Genomic DNA, 22,687 nt, shown 5'->3' on the forward strand with positions numbered 1-22,687 from the left:
GTGGGGGTCGACATGACTCATCCAACTTAAGCAATAGCAATAGCATTAGTATCAGTCAGTATGTAATACGCTCATGGCTTGCATGTCATGTCAAAAATCATAAGAGTTTTAGCTTGACAGCATCCAGGAAAACCATGTAAACCGTAGCATGGGTTTCGTTGGACTTATTATTGACACTAACAATAAGTAAATTACTTTATCATCACGGGAAACAAGAAGCTCATCTCCACATGGAGACACCTCACAAATGTTTAATTAGAGCACCACTTTGTTCCTGCTACATTACATTAATTCTAGGGTGCTCATCATAATACATATACATATCTATCTATCTGTATATTGCATAATATAAAAGTGTAGGAAGAAGTAAAGACTTGTTATTTCAAGGGTGAAGTGTATCGAGACATGTTCCACATTGGCAAAAGCTTAGATCTAAACAATCTACATTGAGACTATAATGTGTATGCTTGTAATAAAGATGTTTTTTTCCTTTATTTATACAAACTTGTTTTAAGTTAAGAAATACTTATTTTGATGTTTGATAAATTCCCTTCTTCGTATCACCGCATCTTCAAATTTTCCTTCTTTTTTCTTTCTTCTTCATATTATCCCATTGGTTTTAGCAAACAAAAAGGATTATGAATTTTATTTTCTTTAAGTAAATAAATACATGTAAAATATCACAAAAGAACTAAACCTCAGAGTATCTCACATTATAAATTGACAAGAGTATCGTGGATACCAAATCAATCAAACAATTCAATAGGAAATATTCTGTTTGGCTTTAGACAAACCTTACACACATTATTCTTTGTATCGATTGCTACCTAACGGAGGCACACTCGCTGTACATCATGTGCTCTTCTTCACCCTAAACAAATATATAAGTATATTATACATAAGAAGGAAGCAACATGGTTTATTGGACCATCGATTATTGTTTTGGTTAACGGTTTCATTAGTAATGTCTTAATTGATAATACAATGGGCTCTTATTGGCTTAAATTTGCATAATTGAATCCTTGTTCATTTAAATTAAAATGTCGAAAAGATAAGCAAAAATACCATGAATATTCTTATTGACACAGAAAAGTTATTAATAATTGAGTTTCTACATCTCTATTCCACCGGTCCAACGTGAATGATTAAAGTTTTTGGATTTTGCTATACTAAGGGATTGATACGAAAAGATATCTGTCTTTAATCAAAACTTTGACACAGGGGTACCAATTTGTTTAAAAAATAAAAATTAATTTACTGAATTTACTATGTTAGTGGGAATTAAAATATAATATATTCTCTTGTGAAATATTGTTCTCCTCGTCACTTGCGACTATTACCAGAATATTTCTAGGCCTACATCATATAGATGATAGATCATTTTTATTATTTTACTGCTGACCTTCATTCTATCATAGTCTCGTTGTGAGCTGCCTTCACCATATTATGAGAATCACCATTACGATGATATTACTATTGCAACACCTCCGTTTTATTTTGTCACGATAATAACCCTCACTGGAATGGCTCCCACAACGATCACCTTCATAGCAATGGCCCCTATGACGATAACCTCCGAGACCCTTAGGACTTCCCTTTTTTAATGTCTCTATCGGGAGAGTTAGAGAGGGCACGAGCGTACTCAGCTAACGTGTGCAATAGCGACGGCACGCAGAGAGAGAGAAAGATTAGGATATTAAGTTTTCTGTTTGACGATTAGTGGCTAAATATTATCAGTTTTTATCCAAATTTTATGCAGAGAATCCTTGCGGCAAGCTCTACAATCTTATCGGTGTTGATATGCAGTTTACCCTCTTTAAGGTACTTTCCTGTTATATTCATTTTATGAGACCTAAAATTCTTTTATGATGAGATCTAACGAACATATACTATTCTTGAGCCAAGATATATAATTTTGATGTTATTATGATCCTCTTGCTATTCTAGAGAAGACTTATTATTCAATAATGAAAGTTTTATGTAGACTACGGTCCCGTGATTTTTCCTGCACTGGGTTTTCCATGTTAAAATTTGGTTTCACCGTGTGATTGATTTATTGCTCTATTGTTTATACTGTTCTGGTTGATATTTCTATTTTGATATCAAATTGATATTTTGATGAGGAATCAATTTTGATATACAAGTTTTTCCCAACAGTATACTATGATAAGGATGAGGGTAGAAAAGGTGGATGAACGCACCAGCTTAAAGCTTTCTCGAAAAGGCAATGTAACCTTAGACGCACAACGATAGTGAAGGATGAGGGTGAGGGTAAGGGCAAGAGTTAAGACGACGAACAAAGACGAAAGCACAAAGCTAGCATTTGGAGCAAGAGGTGAGGCCAAGATAAAGTCGTCTTTTAAAAAATAAAAAAAATATTTTATGAGAATTAAGCAAAAAGAGGGAGCTCTCGAGGAACAAATCGAAAATTGAAGTTTTTTTTAGAGAATATATAATAATTATTATTATAATACTAATAATTTTGCCCAACTTTTAATCGTGGTTTCGACGTCTTTACCGCCCCTACAACAGCGGTTTGTTTCTTCTAACGACTCTTATTCCTACTATTTTGTCGGAAGAAGCGGCGATCTCGAGTTCCAGGAGCTGAGCTGCCACATCTCATGGACACCACGTGAACTAAGGGGTTACGGGTGAAAGAGGAAGGAAGAGCAAAGATGTCGGAGGATCGACTGGCTTTAACTCCGGCGACGTCACTGCGTCCCATTAGCATTAGAAGTGTTCAGGGTTTGGAGGGAATAATGTGATGACACTGAACTGCTCGATCGCTACATGCATCATATATTATCGTATCAACCACACCGAATCAACTCAGAGAGGGCAGACCAGGCAAGCTTTTCCAATCGTTTGTTGGCATGGATCCCGCGACCGGTCGCGGTTTGGAAGCCACCTGTTCGTCTCTCTCTCTCTCTCTCCCCACAACACCACCCACCCCATCAATGTTGTACCTTCCACCACTTCTTTACACACCAACCTTCTCCTTCTCCCTTCAGAAACCGGTCCCCTTACCCCCCCTCCCTGTCCATCTGTCACTACATCCTTGCAGAATTCGAGCTCGTGGGCTCCTCTTCCTTTTGCTCCTCCTCCTCCTCCTCTGCCTCTGATGGATTTTTAAGCACGGTCGAAATCCAAGTTGCCTCATAATATCGAAATGAAATTGATAATAGGTTCGAGTAAGCATCGTGGTTTAATATAATTAATTTTTTTTTAAATTATTGAACAGATAAATTAAACCGATCAATTGAACACTTTTTTTTATTTTTAAAGAGAATTTCCCCTTTCTTCCTCCAATTGAATCGATTTTATCTATTAATCCAAACCGGTTCAAATTAATATTATATATTATAAGTTTAATAATAAATAATTATTATTTAATTAAACAAATAATATATATATATATATATACTTATTTAAAATATGATAAAACATAACACAATAATATTAATTATATATTAATAAAAATTGAAATTGATCAATAAATTATTTAAATGTTAATCAAAGAGAATGTGATTATAGTGCTACGTAAAATAATATATCATATCATATTTCGTTTAGACATTCGAGTTGATTAGTATGTTATTGTATAATTAATAGATATCATATTTGAAACAATGTACGAGTAAACTTTTTTTATTTTTTAAACTAATAATAAATTCTATAATTTTAATTAACATTTTAATACAAAAATCAATTAAATAAAAAATAAGTAATACTTATATACACCTTATGTAGAGGTTTTCATCTTAGAAACCAATATATTTCATACTTGAATCCCTATTCTCATTATTTTAACAGAATTAAGATAAAAACCTCTACATAAGCATGAATTTCTCTAGCAAATTCATGCTAAATATATATAGCGCTCATTCTCTAAGACTATTAAGGTTTCTTTTCTGAAAACTATTGCGTATTTTCCGCGTTAATCCGACTCCACGCATGGCTGATAAGACAAAGGCGCTCTCTCTCTCTCTCTCTCTCTCTCTCTCTCTCTCTTCCACGTAAGAACGAAGACAAAATGACTTGTTTGCCGGCCTCCGGACTGAGAATTATAAATAAAGAGATGGCAAGTCATAGCAAGCAAGAGAAGAAGCCTCGCAAGTTCGTAATGCTTTAAGAAATTAGTGATGCATGCTTGGTATCGTGAATTCATTAGCCATGAATGCTGCTGAAAGATTCATGATGTTATCACACGCCATCGTTTGAATTGCTCCATCTTCCTTCTGCATCCGGCTTCTTGTCCAAGCATGTACACAGTATGACAGAGAGCTGACCGCAAAACCATGCTCTCGCTCGGTTTGCGGATATGACGGATGCCGTCATTGGCCTCAACTTTTCTTTGTATACTTAACGGGGAGTTGTATGTCGTTAGGAAACCCACGCATGCATGCATGCCTGCCTGCATCCTAATTTGGTTCTTTACTGCTCCAATTAGGATTCTGTATATTGATCATCTTAAACTTTTAGAACTACCGATCACCCTTTGTTTATGAAAGGGTCAAATATTCTTTAATTATGTGATTTACACAAATCATGAAGTCATGGGAGCAATTGAGGAATGTCAAATCTTTTTTATAAGAAGACTATAGATTGGTCAGAACCATAATTAAAGAATTGTGCTCTCGTTTCTTTTTGAGCCTCTTCTGATGCCTCATATATATCCAACAACAAAAATTGATACCACGACTGAATCCAATGCTTGTTTTGAATGTACTAATAAAGCTTTTAACCATACAGAAAAAGAATGCGAGAAGTGAAACATGACACCCATAGAAGAGTAGTAGAGTTGTCTCAAGTTTACACAGAAGCGCAGTGTCATAAACATTTGACTTGGGTATGGCTGTTGATCTGCAGGAAATAAAAATGGTGGTGGTCAACATTTCCTAATCCATGATAAGCATCTCAAGGTTCTCTCTGATGCTAAGTTTTCTTCCCCACTACTTGTGACATCATTCCAATTCCTAACCCATACATAAGAAACTTGTCATACTCTCTGATCTATTCAAAGTTTTGACCAAGTTGGTGCATTAGCTGATCCCTCACCTAAACTATTTTGGATACCACTTGAATCACCAAATATTGGTCAACACTTGGGCAATTCCCTTTTTCTTTAATGGGGACGTAGGAGGCATTGGAACAAAGATGATGCACAATGCAACATATAGATGAGCTGCAAGAGTACTTAAACCTTTTCATCAGCTAATGATTTATGCTGATGCAAGTTCAAAGATCCATCTATATATAGATCTAAATTGCTTTCTTGATCATATATATATATATATATATATATATATATATATATATATATATGATTTATGGATGGGAAATTGGACCTTTTCTACAAATCATATGTGAATATTTGGTAAGGAAACTTGAAGATTGCAAATCCGGTCAATAATCGTAATCACAGGCTAGTGGAGAGTCGCTTGGAACATACAAAGGAAAATAGGCTTATCTGAACTTAAAAATGCATTCATATATCTGAAATGGAATAACATTAAAAGGTTTTTCAATCAAGGTTAGGACCTTTTGCTTTTCAAGTACTAAGAGAAGTGACTGTCTTTAGAATTATCCGAAGAGGTGCCAACTCTTAATCATATTTGTAGAGGATATCAATCCTTAAATCAGGGAAGAAGCAGAGAAGCAGTAAGTTAATTTGTAGGAGCAGATGAGTCTATTATCATTATCTTAGGCATAGGCATTTTGGATCTATGGTTCAAATCTATTATGTTAATGTGTCAGTTAATCAGGACACAGCATTTTCTTAATGAACTATAAGCATGATATTTTAGACAAACCACGTTAAGCAATTTCTTATTATGAATTTGAAACATTATCCAAGGATTTAAAAGAGATCCTTCATATGATAGTTTAATCATGTTCTTTTCAAAAATGTTCCTATGTAGAAATTAAATCTGACAGTGCTATGTCAGTTTAGTCTATCTAATACCTTGAAAAGCTTCCTTGGTCCTAAAGGAGCCACTGGCTGCCGGACGTCAAGGTCATTTTGGCTTTCAAGGCAATGCAATGGGCATTAGTTGTTTGGTTCTCTGAATATAATTGTTTCAAGACAACAAACTGACTACTAGCTGATGATTGGCAAGTGGGAACCGAGGATTGCATTCATTGTTGTTTCTAACTTGTGCCGGCTAGCAAATGCTGGGCTTACACGGTACTGTTGCTTGGTGCTGGCCAACACATTGATCTCAAGCTGCATTGTCGTCATAGCAACTACAGGGCAAATGGGTGATTTGCCTGGACATGTTGCCACCATTGCAGAGGGGTTCTTTCTGTCCCTGAGGGGAATGAAGTTACCAAGTATTTCGTTAGCAGTGGGTTTGCCTTCTACACGCCTACTCTGTTACTGACATAGTTGTTGTCGACCACGTTGATCCAAGCCTGGTCCAAAAAGGCCTCGCGGACTTCACCCAGAAAAGGCTGAAGCCCAGATCGGTGTCGATGTCGTAGGGTATTGAATGCTGCACCATCCGGTTGAGTATTGGTATTTATCGCTTGAGATATGATCCTCTTGGCTCATGATTCAACAGGAGGAAAGAGGTGCAAATCCAATAATTTTTTGTGGGATAAGGAAATTACAGAAAACATAATTAAAATGATGTGCCTGATCACCGCATGATGAAATAATGGAACTTGTGGTGTACTTGTCATGGCTTCCAATTGTAGTGAGCTCTCGTCGTAATGGTGAAGTCCCTAAGCAGTCTGCAGCAGCATAACCTGTTAGGTGCCATGGTTAAACATGATCAAATTGGGAATTCGGAGAAGCTAATTATTTGTCTTCGATATAGCTTTTTCTCCTTTGGTTATGGCCAGCCAAGACTTGCAACTGAGAGATAACAAGTAATGCAATCACACTGACATGGTGATATGCAATTATAAAGTTTTCTCCAATTACAATTAAAAATCAAACTGTTTTAACTATTTAGGATCAATTGTATGGATTTTTACATGTAAAATGATACCCTCCCTTTGAGAATTGGCAGAAGCTCAATTATAATGGCTCTAGTAATATGGATGCTGCTGGAGAGGCTGGTTTTCTTATTCGAAATAATAATAAGTGTACTTTGGATGTTGGATGCAAGCGTACAATGAACATGCCAATACTTTACAATTAATCCGTTGCATCGATGGAAGGGCTCGCTGTTGCATTTAGAACTTGATGCACTTACATGTGGTTGTATACAGAGAAACCATTGAGGATCAAATATGTCGCAACGGCTGTCGCAGCAACAAAATTAAAATTTATATCACTGAATTGCAATTAACCAGAGATAAAATGAGATTCTTCATATAAAATATATTAATACTTCAAAATTAACACTCTTAGGTATTTGACTACTTCTGTTACATACTAATCCCTTTGATGACATATTATCAATTGAATTGAATAATTCAAAGTAAATGATAATGATTCTAGTGATTTTCTTTGTTTTCTCCGTTCAAGAAAACAAAGACACGATATCCTTAATAACAATTCGAAATAGTTATTTTTGATTTTTGATTTTTGAAAACAAGAAAATAAATCGTTTAGTCAAGTAAACTATAGTAGTTCGAAGTAGCTTTTTTTGATTTTTTTTCGATGAATAAATTGTTTGACATGACACGATATCCTTAATAACAATTAAGTTTGGCATAAATTGAAGTCCTTAATACATTACAATAAAGATTAATACTCTAAAATCAACACTGCTAAGTATTTGATTGCTTATGTTAGGATTCAATCATCAATCTTTTATAATAAATTCTTGACTCAATTGAATGATATTCAATAATTAATCTTTTATGATAAATTCTCGGCTTAATTAAATGATTCAAACATGATGAAGTCAAGTAAATGATAATGATTTGAATGACTTTTGTTTGTTTTCTTCAAAAAAATTGTCGGGTAAGTAAATGATTTGTATTAGTGTTCTTTGGTTATCTTTGATGAATGGATTGTTTGACACCACATGATGCCCTTAATATATTACAATAGAGATTATTGCTTCAAAATCAATACTCCTGAATATTTGATTGCTGAATCAATCACCAACCTTTCATGATAAATTTTTTGACTCAATTGAATGACTCAACATATTAGTGGAGTCAAGTAAATGACAATGATTTGAGTGACTTTTCTTTATTTTCTCCATTCAAGAATTGGACAAATCGCTAGGACAAGTAAATGATGGTGATTTAGAGTAGCTTTCTTTGGTTGCCTTTGATGAATGGACTGTTTGACACAATATGATATCCTTAATAGCAATTAACTTGAGACAAATTGATATCCTTAATACATTATATTAGAGATTAATGCTCTAAAATCAACACTCTTGAGTATTTGATTGCTTCGGTTAATCACTGATTCAATCACCAACCTTTGATAATAAATTATCGGCTCAATTGAATGATTCAACACATTAGTGAAGTCAAGTAAATAATAATGATTTGAGTGACTTTCCTTTGTTTCCTTTAATCATGAACGAGACAAGTCGTTACGTCAGTGAATAGATCGTTTAACATGACACGATGTCTTAATTAGCAATTAACTTGAGATAAGTTGATATCATTAATATATTGAAATAGATATTAATGATCCAAAATCAACACTCTTGACTATTTGATTGCTTTTGTTAGTAACTGATTCAATAACTAAACTTTGATGATAAATTCTTAATTTAATTGAATGATTCAGCATATTAGTAGAGTCAAGTAAATAACAATAGTTTAAGTGACTTTTCTTTATTTCCTTTGTTCAAGAATTAGACAAATTGTTGGGTTAAGTAAATGATAGCGTTTGGAAGTAGCTTCTTTGGTTGCCTTCACTAATGGATTGTTTGACACAACACGATTTTCTTAATAGTAATTAATATGAGATAAGTTGATGCTTTTAATATATTGAAATATGGATTAATGCTCCAAAATGAACAATCCTAAATATTTAATTACTTCTTTTAGCCCCTGATTCAATAACTTACTTTTGATTATAAATTCTCGACTCAATTGAATGATTCAACACATTAAGTAAATGAAAATGATTTGAATGATTTTTTTATTTTCTTAATTTAAGAAATAGGTAAATCATCAAGTCAAGTAAACGATAACGATTAAGAATAGCTTTCTTTCGTTATCTGACATGACATCGATTGTAGATGAAGAGTTACTTAATTTTTAGTTAATACAAATAAGAAGACAATCATATCATCTTGAATCTACATTGTGTCGGGAAGATATCTCAGACAAGTATAATTAATATAGAACAATAAAATTTGTATCAGTTGAAGTTAATTAATACATCTCTTAGACAATAATAATATTATCTTCAATAATATATTAATAATTAATACTTATTATTATAAATAATAAGTCATCTCCAACATCGTATTGGCTAGTAGAAATCCATTCATTGAAAAGATAATATATGCCATCTTCATAAATTAAAAAAAAACGTAAAAACACATACGAGTAATTAAGTGCACCTTCATGACTACAGACAATTAATACTTTCCTATTGTTTGGTAATACGAAAATGGATATATTTATACACTTGTTGGGATTGGACTTGATTGAAGATAAGTTCGTCTGGCTAACAATTGATGCTGATGTAAGATGTGGAAACAATCGCTCCATGAATAATTTCTAGCAATATGTATGACATTTCAAATGTTTATCATAAATCTTGGTAAATTTCTCAATTTCTGTGGATTTTTTTTTTTTAAGAAAGACAACTTTTCATTGACTCAGAAAAAGCAGCAGAAGGGTTGGACGGTTTGCCTAAGGCGTCCAGCTTATAACATTGTTAGAACCCAAAGTTTCTACCAAAAATAAAAAATATTAATTGATGCACTTTGCAATTTAAGAATCATGGTACATAGATGAGATCAAAAGAGTGCTATTTTGCCATAAATTTCATGCTACACTGACGAGGGCTTTTTACTTCCACCACCAATCTCCAATCATACTGTTGGATGTCTGCTTAAATCTCAGGTCAATCTCGGTTAGCGATATGGTCTGATGTATAATAAATATATTACTTCCCCAAAGGTTTGACTGGTAGATTAGGATTATGATCAGGAACGCGATACCTATGGTGGAAATTAAGCAATCAATCGAAAAGCCTCCACCGTGAGTTTCAAATTGTGTTGGACATTGAATTGTTTCCATGTTGCTTGACTTTGACTCGTGACAATTTTGTTGGACACATCTTTGTGTGGAACATTCAGCCTCATCCAGGAGTTCCCTCATGATAACTTTCTCCTCTAACGGGGCAGTCACGCATACGTTAGGCAAATATGAGCTTATATACACACATGAGAGCGAGCTGCTTTAGGAGTAGAGCTCACCATTAAACATGGGTGGGAGAACCCCTCTTCTTGTCCTCACCTTTTCTCTTGCTGTTCTGAGCATGAAGCTTGGGATTTCTCATGGCTGCCGAGAGACGGAGAGGAAAGCCCTCATCGACTTCAAGCGTGGACTTCATGATCCTTCCAATCGTCTCTCTTCCTGGGTCGGGGAGGACTGTTGTGCGTGGGAAGGAGTTGGCTGCAGCAACATCTCTGGTCATGTTATCAAGCTGGATCTTCGAAATAGACGTCTGACGTATCCAATTGAGTACTGCACTCATCAGGAGGTGTACGACATGTTGGATGATGATCCAGGATGCAAATGGGCAGTGCGTGGTGACATAACTCCATCACTGCGTTCTCTCCAACAACTTAATCGCCTGGACCTCAGCGGCAACTATTTTATGCATAAACCTATCCCAAAGTTCTTGGGAGCTTTCAGAAGACTAACATATCTTAACCTCTCAGGTGCAGGTTTCGTGGGTAGAGTACCTGACCAGCTCGGAAATCTATCCACTTTGCAGCACCTCGACCTTTCTTATAACTGCTATGGGGTTGATGAAGGTGATGACTTCTTCTGCTTGTACCTTGAGAACACGAGATGGATCTCTATGCTCACTTCCCTTCGGCATCTTAACATGACTTGTGTCCGGTTTACAAATGCGGCCAACTGGTTACAAGATTTGAATGCACTACCACATATACAAGAGATTGAATTAAGTTATTGTGACTTAGGCACCTTTCCACGTTCGCTGTCTCATGCCAACTTCACATCTCTCACCACTCTTGATTTACGATACAATGATATAAACTCCTCCATACCAGATTGGGTGTTCAATATTACTAGCCTCGAGTTCCTTTATCTTGGTGGGAATGACCTATCTGGATTCTTTCCTAATTCTGTTACGAAGTTGACATCTCTCAAGGCACTCGACTTGTCTTGGAGTGTGTTCCAAGATGGCTTCATGCGATTAGCTCCTATATCCAACCTCTGCAAGCTCCAAATTCTCAACCTACGCTATGTGCCTGTTAACGATGTGCTTGCCAATTTAAAAATGGTTTTCTCTGGATGTCTTAGGAATAGCATGGAGGAATTGTACCTCGGAGGCACCCAACTGAGTGGTTTCTTTCCGGATTGGCTAGGGAACATCAAGAATCTTAAATCTCTTGATCTTTCTTTCAACTCCCTCTGTGGATCAGTGCCTGCATCTATCGGGAATCTATCATTGCTACAACATTTGGTTTTATATTCCAATAATTTGAATGGGACGATTTCGAAAGGAATCGGACAACTGAAGAGCCTTGTTGATTTGGATCTCTCCGATAACTCGTTAAGTTTATCGGAGGACGACCTGGCTAATCTATCGAGTTTGAAATATTTGGACATTTCGTACAACTTCATTGAATTGAACAAAGGCGATGACTGGATACCTCCTTTTCAGCTTCGAAGCCTCTCCATGGAGTTCTGCCAAATAGGGCCCACACCCCAATTTCCAAAATGGCTCCGAACACAGACCACTCTTCGTCAACTACATTTGTCAAGTGCAAGTATCAAAGACATGTTTTTCGATAGGCTTCCTTCTAGTCTTGAGTATTTGGATCTCAGAAATAATTCTTTATCAGGACATCTTCCTCCAAAAATATTAAACATGATGCCAAGACTCAAATATTTGGATCTCTCCAACAACAAGATTACTGGTAAGATGAATTCTTTCTAGATATTTATTTCTCTCAAATAACTTCTTCTCATGAATTTTCATCCAAGAATCTCAAACACAATGCCAAACTTACTATCGTTTAATTTATCTATTGTTTCAAGCTCTTTATTTTTTCTTTTTGAAATACTCCAATTTTAAAAATGGCTCCAAACACAAATATCCCTTCATGTTTTATATTTTCACTTGCAGGAGTAAAAGACATGATTCTCGATGGGCATCCTTCTAGTCTTGAGCAATTGGATCTTTCTTATAACTCTCTCCATGAATCACAACTTGTATCTCTTGGAAACCTCTCTATGCTGCGATATTTGGATTTAGGATCCAACAATTTGAATGGGATGCTTCCGGAAGGCATCAAACGGTTGAAGGGCCTTGCCTATTTGGATCTCTACAATAACTCATTGAGATTATCGGAGGACGACCTTGCTAATCTGTCAAGTTTGAAATATTTGGTCATTTCATACAACTCTATATACTTGAACAAAAACGATGATTGGATCCCTCCCTTTCAGCTTAACACCCTTTCGATGGAATTCTGTCAAATACTTCCCATGCCCCAATTTCCGAAATGGCTCCGAACACAAACCACTCTTAGTGGATTATTTTTATCAAATACAGGGATCAAAGAAACGATTCCCAATTGGCTTCCATCCGGTCTCCAATATTTGGATCTATCCGATAACAAGATTACTGGTGAGATACCACAATTCCTTCCAAAATTAAAATATTTATTTCTTTCAAATAACTCATTCTCAGGGAATCTTTCACCAAGAATCACAAATATCATGCCAAGCTTACAATGGTTCGATATATCAACGAATAATATGAGTGGTGAGATTCCCTTCTCTTATTGTCAATTGAGGAATTTGGAAGGGCTTCAGCTTTCTGAAAATAATTTGTCAGGAGAGGTTCCTAATTGTTGGAAAAATTCCTCAAATTTACTTCTTTTAGACTTATCAAGCAACAAATTAGTAGGTGGAGTCCCTGATTCGCTCTGTAATTTGCAAACACTGGAGTCACTGCACTTGAGTCACAATAATTTATCCGGGCCGATTCCTCGTTGTTTAAAGAGTTGCACAGAACTATCTACTCTCGACTTGGGCCACAACAACTTTATCGGGAACATACCAACTTGGATAGGAGAAAGCCTATTGTACCTGAAGACGCTTAGCTTACGCTCGAATGCCTTCAACGGCAGTATTCCTCAATTATCTTCTCTACCATCTCTTCGTATCTTGGATCTCTCCAACAACAATCTTTCAGGAACGATACCACAGAGCTTTGGAGACTTCAGTGTGTTAAAAAGCGCCCCTATGTATCAGTGTTGTTACTTCAACAACGAAACATTCTCGGAGGAAGATATGTGGCTCTTCATAAAAGGAAGTGAAATCAAGTATACCACCATAAGACAACTTTCAATTGATACACTTATTGATCTCTCCAACAATTACTTATCTGGAAACATCCCGGAAGAATTGGGGAATTTGCATGGATTACGGAGTCTAAATCTATCCGAAAATTACCTTATAGGTCAGATACCAAGAAGCATTGGCGAAATGAAACAACTAGAAGTTCTCGATCTCTCAAGAAATAATCTCTCGGGTGCAATTCCTTCCGATTTGGCGGCCTTGAATTTCTTGAACCAATTAAATTTATCATATAATAATCTTTCAGGAAGGATTCCCACTGGCAACCAGTTGCAAACTTTTACTGATCCATCTATTTATGCTGGCAATCCAAATCTTTGTGGCCCTCCTCTCCCCAAAAATTGTACGGTAAATATAGCGAAGGTTGATGAAGAAGAGCAAAATGAATATTCTTCTGAGAGCAGAATGGAAACACTTTGGTTATACACGAGCATCACGCTAGGATTTATTATCGGATTTTGGGCGATTTGTGGAAGTCTTTTGTTGTGACGGACATGGAGGATCACGTACTTCCGCGCCACTGATAACCTATGTGACAAGCTATACGTGGTGATGGTAGTAACCGTAGCAAAATACAAAAGGAAGCTATGATAACTCATCTGACTTAAGCAATAGCAATGGCATTCGTATCAATTAGTATGTGATACTCTCATGGTTTGCATGTCTTTTCATAACACACCGTCACATGATTTTAATTTTTCCTTTTTGTGCATGCTATAGTGACTCTGTTATATGATCTGTTGATGCTTGTCTACGTAGTTGTTTGTCAAAACTTTGTCATCAAAATATGAGTCCTCTGCCTATGGTTTATGAGTTGTTATTTGCTTCATGCAGCAGTGATTATGGTGTTCATATATCTATGCTTGTAAGGTGATTCATAATGTAATTAACAAATCCTAACTATGTTGTTAGTGGGGGTCGACATGACTCATCCAACTTAAGCAATAGCAATAGCATTAGTATCAATCAGTATGTAATACGCTCATGGCTTGCATCTCATGTCAAAAATCATAAGAGTTTTAGCTTGACAGCATCCAGGAAAACCATGTAAACCGTAGCATGGGTTTCGTTGGACTTATTATTGACACTAACAAGAAGTAAATTACTTTATCATCACGGTAAATTATAAGGTGGATCATTGGAATAGACTCAGAGGAAACAAGAAGCTCATCTCCACATGGAGACACCTCACAAATGTTTAATTAGAGCACCACTTTGTTCCCGCTACATTACATTATTTCTAGGGTGCTCATCATAATACATATGCATATCTATCTATATATATATTGCATAATATAAAAGTGTAGGAAAAAATAAAGACTTGTTATTTCAAGGGTGAAGTGTATGGAGACATGTTCCACATTGGCAAAAGCTTAGATCTAAACAATCTACATCGAGACTATAATGTGTATGCTTGTAATAAAGATGTTTTTTTCCTTTATTTATGCAAACTTGTTTTAAGTTGAGAAATACTTATTTTGATGTTTGACAAATTCCCTTCTCAGTATCACCACGCCTTCAAATTTTCCTTCTTTTTTCTTTCTTCTTCATATTATCCCATTGGTTTTAGCAAACAAAAAAGATTATGAAAAGTTTTCTTTTCTTTTAAGTGCAGAAATACATGTAAAATATCACAAAAGAACTAAACCTCAGAGTATCTCACATTATAAATTGACAAGAGTATCGTGGACACCAAATCAATCAAACAATTCAATAGGAAATATTCTGTTTGGCTTTAGACAAACCTTACACACATTATTCTTTGTATCGATTGCTACCTAACGGAGGCACACTCGCTGAACATCATGTGCTCTTCTTCACCCTAAACAAATATATAAGTATATTATACATAAGAAGAAAGTAATATTTGTATTATTGGACCATCGATTATTGTTTTGGTTAACGGCTTCATTAGTAATGTCTTAATTGATAATACAATGGACTCTTATTGGCTTAAATTTGCATAATTGAATCCTTGTTCATTTTAATTAAAATGTCGAAAAGATAAGCAAAAATACCATGAATATTATTATTGACACAGAAGAGTTATTAATAATTGAGTTTCTACATCTCTATTCCATCGGTCAAACGTGAATGATTAAAGTTTTTGGATTTTGCTATACTAAGGGATTGATACGAAAAGATATCCATTTTAATCAAAACTTTGACACAGGGGTACCAATTTGTTTAAAAAATAAAAATTAATTTACTGAATTTACTATGTTAGTGGGAATTAAAATATAATATATTCTCTAGATTGTGAAATAATTGTTCGCCTAGTCACTTGCGACTACTATCAAAATATTTCTACGCTTACATCATATAGATGATAGATCATTTTTATTATTTTACTGATCTTCATTCTACCATAGTCTCATTGTGAGCTGCCTTCACCATAATATGATATTACTATTGCACCACCTCCGTTTTGTTTTGTCACAATAATAACCCTCACTGCAATGGCTCCCACAACGATCACCTTCATAGCAATGGCCCCTATGGCGATAACCTCCAAGACCCTTAGGACTTCCCTCTCCCTTGGACTCCCTTTTTCAATGTCTCTACTGGGAGAGTTAGAGTGCAGCACGACCTTAGTATATGTTGGGTTCAGCTCATATATGGGCTTAGACAATTTGCGCTATTAGCCCAAATCATAATTAAAAGATAAAAGTTGAGGGCATGAGCGTACGCAGCTAACGTGTGCAACAGCAGCGGCGCGCAGAGAGAGAGAGAAAAAGATTAGGATATTGAGTTTTCTGCTTGACGATCAATGGCCAAACATTATCAATTTTTACCCAAATTTTATACAGAGAATCCTTGCAGCAAGCTCTACAATCCTAATGTGTCGATCTATAGTTTACCCTCTCTAAGATACTTTTCTGCTATATCCATTTTGTGAGACCTAAAATTCTTTTATGATGAGATCCATCTATGTGATGAAGATATGCTATTCTCGAGCCAAGATATATAATCTTGATGTTATTGTGATCCTTTTGCTATTCTAGAGAAGACTTATTATAAACCTGTTATCATTATTATTGATAGTGGAAATTTTAGGTAGACTACGGTCCCATGATTTTTTTCGCACTGGGTTTTCCATGTTAAAATTTGGTTTTACTGTGTAATTGATTTATTACTCTATTGTTTATGTTGTTCTGGTTGATATTTTCATTTTGTTATCAAGTTGGTATTTTGATGAGGAATCAATTTTGATACACAAAGAGGGAAAAGAATTATTCCGTTTTAATAGGTTTTTCCCAACAGTATACTATGATAAGGATGAGAGTAGAAAAGGTGGATGAATGCACCAGCTTGAAGCTTTCTCGAGAAGGCGATGTAACCTTAGACGCACAACGATAGTGAAGGACGAGGGTGAGGGCGAGGGCAAGAGTTAAGGTGATGAACAAAGACGAAAGCACAAAGCTAGCATTGGGAGCAAGAGGTGGAGAGCGAGATGAGGACAAGATAAACTCATCTTTTAAAAAATAAAAAAATATTTTATGAGAATTAAGCAAAAAGAGGGAGCTCTCGAGGAACAAATCGAAAATTAAAGTGTTTTTTAGAGAATATATAATAATAATAATTATTATAATACTAATAATTTTGCCCAAATTTTTAATCGTGGTCTCGACGTCTTTACCACCCCTACAACAGCGGTTCGTTTCTTCTAACGACTCTTATTCCTACTACTTTGTCGGAAGAAGCGGCGATCTCGAGTTCCAGGAGCTGAGCTGCCACATCTCAGGGACGCCACGTGAACTAAGGGGTTACGGGTGAAAGAGGAAGAGCAAAGATGTCGGAGGATCGACTGGGCTTTTAACTACGGCGACGTCATTGCGTCCCATTAGCATTAGAAGTGTTCAGGGTTTGGAGGGAATAATGTGATGACACTGAACTGCTCGATCGCTACATGCATCATATATTATCGTATCAACCACACCGAATCAACTCAGAGAGGGCAGACCAGGCAAGCTTTTCCAATGGTTTGTTGGCATGGATCCCGCGACCGGTCGCGGTTTGGAAGCCACATGTTCCTCTCTCTCTCTCTCTCTCTCTCTCTCTCTCTCTCCACAACACCACCCACCCCATCAATGTTGTACCTTCTACCACTTCTTTACACACCAACCATCTCCTTCTCCCTTCAGAAACCGATCCCCTAACCCCCCTCTCAGTCCATCTGTCACTACATCCTTGCAGAATTCGAGCTCGTGGGCTCCTCTTCCTTTTGCACCTCCTCCTCTGCCTCTGATGGATCTTTAAGCACGGTCGAAATCCAAGTTGCCTCATAATATCGAAAAAAATTTGATAATAGGTTCGAGTAAGCATCGTGGTTTAATATAATTAATTTTTTTAATTATTGAACAAATAAATTAAACCGATCAATTGAACACTTTTTTTTTTAATTTTTAAAGAGAATTTTCCCTTTCTTCCTCCAATTGAATCGATTTTATCTATTAATCCAAACCGGTTCAAATTAATATTATATATTATAAGTTTAATAATAAATAAATTGTTTATTTAATTAAACAAATAAAATACATATAATTATTTAAAATATGATAAAACATAACACAATAATATTAATTATATATTAATAAAAATTGAAATTGATCAATAAAATATTTAAATATTAATCAAAGAGAATGAGATTATAGTGCTACGTAAAATAATATATCATATCATATTTCATTTGGACATTCGAAACAATGTACGAGTAAACTTTTTTATTTTTTAAACTAATAATAAACTCTATAATTTTAATTACCATTTTAATACAAAAATCAATTAAATAAAAAATAAGTAATACTTATATACTCCTTATGTAGAGGTTTTCATCTTAGAAACCAATATATTTCATACTTGAATCCCTACTCTCATTATTTTAACAGAATTAAGATAAAAACCTCGACATAAGCATGAATTTCTCTAGCAAATTCATGCTAAATATATATAGCGCTCATTCTCTAAGATTATTAAGGTTTCTTTTCTGAAAACTATTGCGTATTTTCCGCGTTAATCCAACTCCACGCATGGCTGACAAGACAAAGGCGCTCTCTCTCTCTCTCTCTCTCTCTCTCTCTCTCTCTCTCTCTTCCACATAAGAACGAAGACAAAATGACTTGTTTGCCGGCCTCCGGACTGAGAATTATAAATAAAGAGATGGCAAGTCATAGCAAGCAAGAGAAGAAGCCTCGCAAGTTCGTAATGCTTCAAGAAATTAGTGATGCATGCTTGGTATCGTGAATTCATTAGCCATGAATGCTGCTGAAAGATTCATGATGTTATCACACGCCACAGTTTGAATTGCTCCATCTTCCTTCTGCATCCTGCTTCTTGTCCAAGCATGTACACAGTATGACAGAGAGCTGACCGCAAAACCATGCTCTCGCTCGGTTTGCGGATATGACGGATGCCGTCATTGGCCTCAACTTTTCTTTGTATACTTAACGGGGAGTTGTATGTCGTTAGGAAACCCACGCATGCATGCATGCCTGCCTGCATCCTAATTTGCTTCTTTACTGCTCCAACCAGGATTCTGTATATTGATCATCTTAAACTTTTAGAACTACCGATCACCCTTTTGTTTATGAAAGGGTCAAATATTCTTTAATTATGTGATTTACCCAAATCATGAAGTCATGGGAGCAATTGAGGAATGTCAAATCCTTCTGATAAGAAGACTATAGATTGGTTAGAACCATAATTAAAGAATTGTGATATCGTTTCTTTTGGAGCCTCTTCTGACGCCTCATATATATCCAACAACAAAAATTGATGCCACGGCTGAATCCAATGCTTGCTTCGGATGTACTTATAGAGCTTTCAACCATACTGAAAAAGAATGCGAGAAGTGAAACATGACATGCATAGAAAAGTCGTAGAGTTGTCTCAAGTTTACACAGAAGCGCATGTTAGAATTCAGTTATTCTCCTCGACTCTCTCCCCAAAAGCCCTCTTCCCAAATCCATCAATTAGTGTGATCCTGTGAAAGGATAGGAAGAGAGGAGAAAGGGTCTACTCTTCGCACTCCCTGCAGATTCCGCAGCGCGATCTGATTAAAGACGGAGCCTGTAGCAATCTTGGATCACGGTGTGCTGAGCAGATCAAACAAGATCTCTGAACGGATGACATCAAAAGGTACGCATCGTATAATTAGATCTATGTATTGAATTTCAATCCTGGCATATAGGTTAATTCCGCATAATCGATTTAGCATAATTACAGATTTTTATGCTTACAATTGGTATCAGAGCCTGGTTTTTGAAATCATGCATTAGATCTGTAAATTAATTTACGATGCATAATTACCTTTATCTTCCAAGAACTGCTAAGCAGTAATGGTCACCGTCGACCTCGCTGCAAATCTGCGGTTACGCCAAGTAGCGTACGCATTACAGAACCTCGTCACATATGCGGACATTACAGAACCTCGTCCCATATGCGGACATTACAGAACTCGTCCCATATGCGGACATTACAGAACCCCGTCCACGCGACGACATCGGCATCACAGAACTCCGTCCGTGCGACGGCATCACAGAACAGAACTCCGTCCGTGCGACGGCATCTCAGAACCCCGGTCGCACACGGCCAGAATCCGTCCATGCGACGGTCGGCCGCACGCAGGCAGACAGCCCAGGTGGCGGCCATGCGTGAGTTGGCCGTGCACAGGCGGCGGCCGCGTGCTGGCAGCAGCCACCCGCGGGTAGGAACCGCCGCAGCGGCACCGGCCGCGCATGAGCAGTAGCAGCCCCGCGGCGGCAGCGCCGTGACGGCAGTGGCCGCGCACAGGCTAGATCTACCGCTGGCAGCCGCGCACAGGCGGTCGCTGGCAGCCGCGCACAGGCGGTAGCCCGCAGCCGCGTACAGGCGGCAGCCGCGCACAGGCGGTAGCCCGCAGCCGCGTACAGGCGGCAGCCGCGCACAGGCGGCAACCCGCAGCCGCGTACAGGCGGCCAGGCCGCAGGCAGCAGCGGCAGCGCCGCTCGCGCAGGCGGCGGCGGCGGCGGCGATGGCAGATTAGGGTTTTGGCATATTTACGTTTTTACCATCGAGGCTAGGGTTTTGAAAATTACAGTTTTACCCTTTGCAAATATCGTAATTACAGTTTATGTTCTGTCAACATATTTACGGTTTTGCCCTCGGGTCTAATTTCTGCCAAATTACAGTTCTGCCATTCGCATATTTTCGATTTATATCTTATCAAATATTTCCGTTTTTTTTTATCATTATGAAATTGAGAAATTTAGGTTAAATTCTCAATTATAAAATTGATAAATATCATTTATTATAATTATGATTAATTTTAATCATGATTATATTTTTTGATTATTTGATTGGATTTAATTTTGTTTAAAAAAAACTATAAATTATGGTTTATTTTATGGTTTTCTCATATGAATTATTCATTATATATGTGGTAAATAAAATTAAAATCCAATTATTGTTTTTGGAATTTTCATTTATTTATTCACATGTATATGCTTGAAATTATCATATGAGTTTTATTAATGTTCAATAATTATTATGGTTATTTATTATTGAACTGTTTTGCATTATTATTCAATAATTATTATGGTTATTTATTATTGAACTGTTTTGTATTAAATTTCAATAATTATTATTGTTATTTATTATTGAATTGCTTTGCATTAATGTTCAGTAATTGTTATGGTTATTTATTATTGAACTGCTTTTACATAAATGTTCAATAATTATTATTGTTATTTTATTATTGAACTGCTTAGCAAAATTAAAGAAATATTGATGAATATTATTTGTAATTTATTTCCTTAAGTTTTATCTGACTAGTAGCTGCCAAAGTGGCCTAGGATGATAGACTTTTGTGATATGAATTACAATAAAAGTTTTATCATTTATAGGACATTTTATTTTATATCATGACATTAGTCTTGTAGCCACCAAAGTGACCTGGACTAATGACTTATAAAATAATATTAAAGAATGAGTCCTAAATGATATTAAAAAAATAATATTCATAATGGCACATATAATTATGAGATTTAGATAATCCCAAAGGAGAATCTAATTCAAATAATTATGTGATGGGGTAGGATGATACTATTTTAGATATCCTTGCAGTTTAGGGTTGTATACCCAAAGGTAACAATACATATTCCTCAAGGATGGTATCAGTCCTCCAAAAATATTCTTGAGTGAACACTAGATATGTCAATATTTCACCCAAAGGTGTAATATAGATGATATCAATAGTTCATCAATTTTTGACAAACTCAAAGCATTAATGTTGTTATATATCTTTTTGCAGTGGTACTTCCGCATATACATTCATATGCTTCAAGTGTCCCTGTACTTTCTAGATCAAATTATTCAGAATGGTTAGAGCATGTGCAATTTACACTGGGTGGTTTAGATCTTGATCTAGCATTACTTGTTGAAAAGCTTGCAGACTTGACTGATGAAAGTACTGCAGAACAAGTTAATGAAATGAAAGCTTGGGAAAGATCTGATAGGCTTAGTTTAATGTTCATAAGAATGACAATTGCAAATAACATAAAGACTTCATTGCCGATTGCAACTAGTGCAAAGGAATATTTAAAGGTTATTGAAGACATATTTAAATATGCTGATAAGTCATTGGCTGGCACATTGATGAAAGAACTGACTACAGCTCAGTATGATGGTACTCGAGGAATTCAGGATCATATCCTCAATATGGCTGACAAAGCTGCAAAACTTAAAACATTAGGCATGAATGTTGATGAATCTTTCCTTGTGCAATTCATTCTTAATTCTCTTCCTTCTCAGTTTGGCCCATTCAAGATTCACTACAATACAAATAAAGATAAGTGGGACTTGAATGAGTTGACTAGCATGTGTGTTCAGGAAGAATTAAGATTAAGGCAGGAAAATTCATATAATGTCATGATGACTACTCAAGGAGGCGGTAACAAGAAAAGAAAGTTGAAGCATCATCCATCAAAGAGATTTGCTAAGTCTGGAAATGTTAAACAGACTAATGAAAAGAAAGCATTTACTGTAAAGTGCTTCTTTTGTGGCAAGAAAGGACATGTGAAGAAGGATTGCATTAAACGCAAGACTTGGTTCGAAAAGAAAGGTATTAACTCGACTTTTGTATGTTTCAAATCAAACATTACAGAAGTTCCTTCTAACACTTGGTGGATAGATTCTGGTGCTTCAACTC

At 36.1% G+C, this 22,687-nt stretch overlaps 1 protein-coding gene across 1 annotated transcript; it reads left to right on the forward strand.

The window, feature by feature from the left end:
- The first annotated feature begins 10,281 nt into the window (after nucleotides 1-10,281).
- Nucleotides 10,282-14,356, forward strand: LOC135603512 (receptor-like protein EIX2). Its single transcript, XM_065094313.1, has 2 exons — nucleotides 10,282-12,053; nucleotides 12,263-14,356. The coding sequence occupies exons 1-2, from the start codon at nucleotides 10,364-10,366 to the stop codon at nucleotides 13,987-13,989; spliced, it is 3,417 nt and encodes a 1,138-aa protein (XP_064950385.1). The 5' UTR covers nucleotides 10,282-10,363; the 3' UTR covers nucleotides 13,990-14,356.
- The last annotated feature ends 8,331 nt before the right edge of the window (nucleotides 14,357-22,687 follow it).

This window comes from Musa acuminata, chromosome BXJ1-2 (assembly GCF_036884655.1).
Source record: "Musa acuminata AAA Group cultivar baxijiao chromosome BXJ1-2, Cavendish_Baxijiao_AAA, whole genome shotgun sequence".
Lineage (NCBI taxonomy): Eukaryota > Viridiplantae > Streptophyta > Magnoliopsida > Zingiberales > Musaceae > Musa > Musa acuminata.

Bases quoted from the DNA above. Each gene is read 5' to 3' on its own strand.
- LOC135603512 (XM_065094313.1), top strand. From the start codon at position 10,364: ATGGGTGGGAGAACCCCTCTTCTTGTCCTCACCTTTTCTCTTGCTGTT. The intron at 12,054-12,262 runs GTAAGATGAATT...TTTCACTTGCAG, and splicing joins CTCCAACAACAAGATTACTG to GAGTAAAAGACATGATTCTC.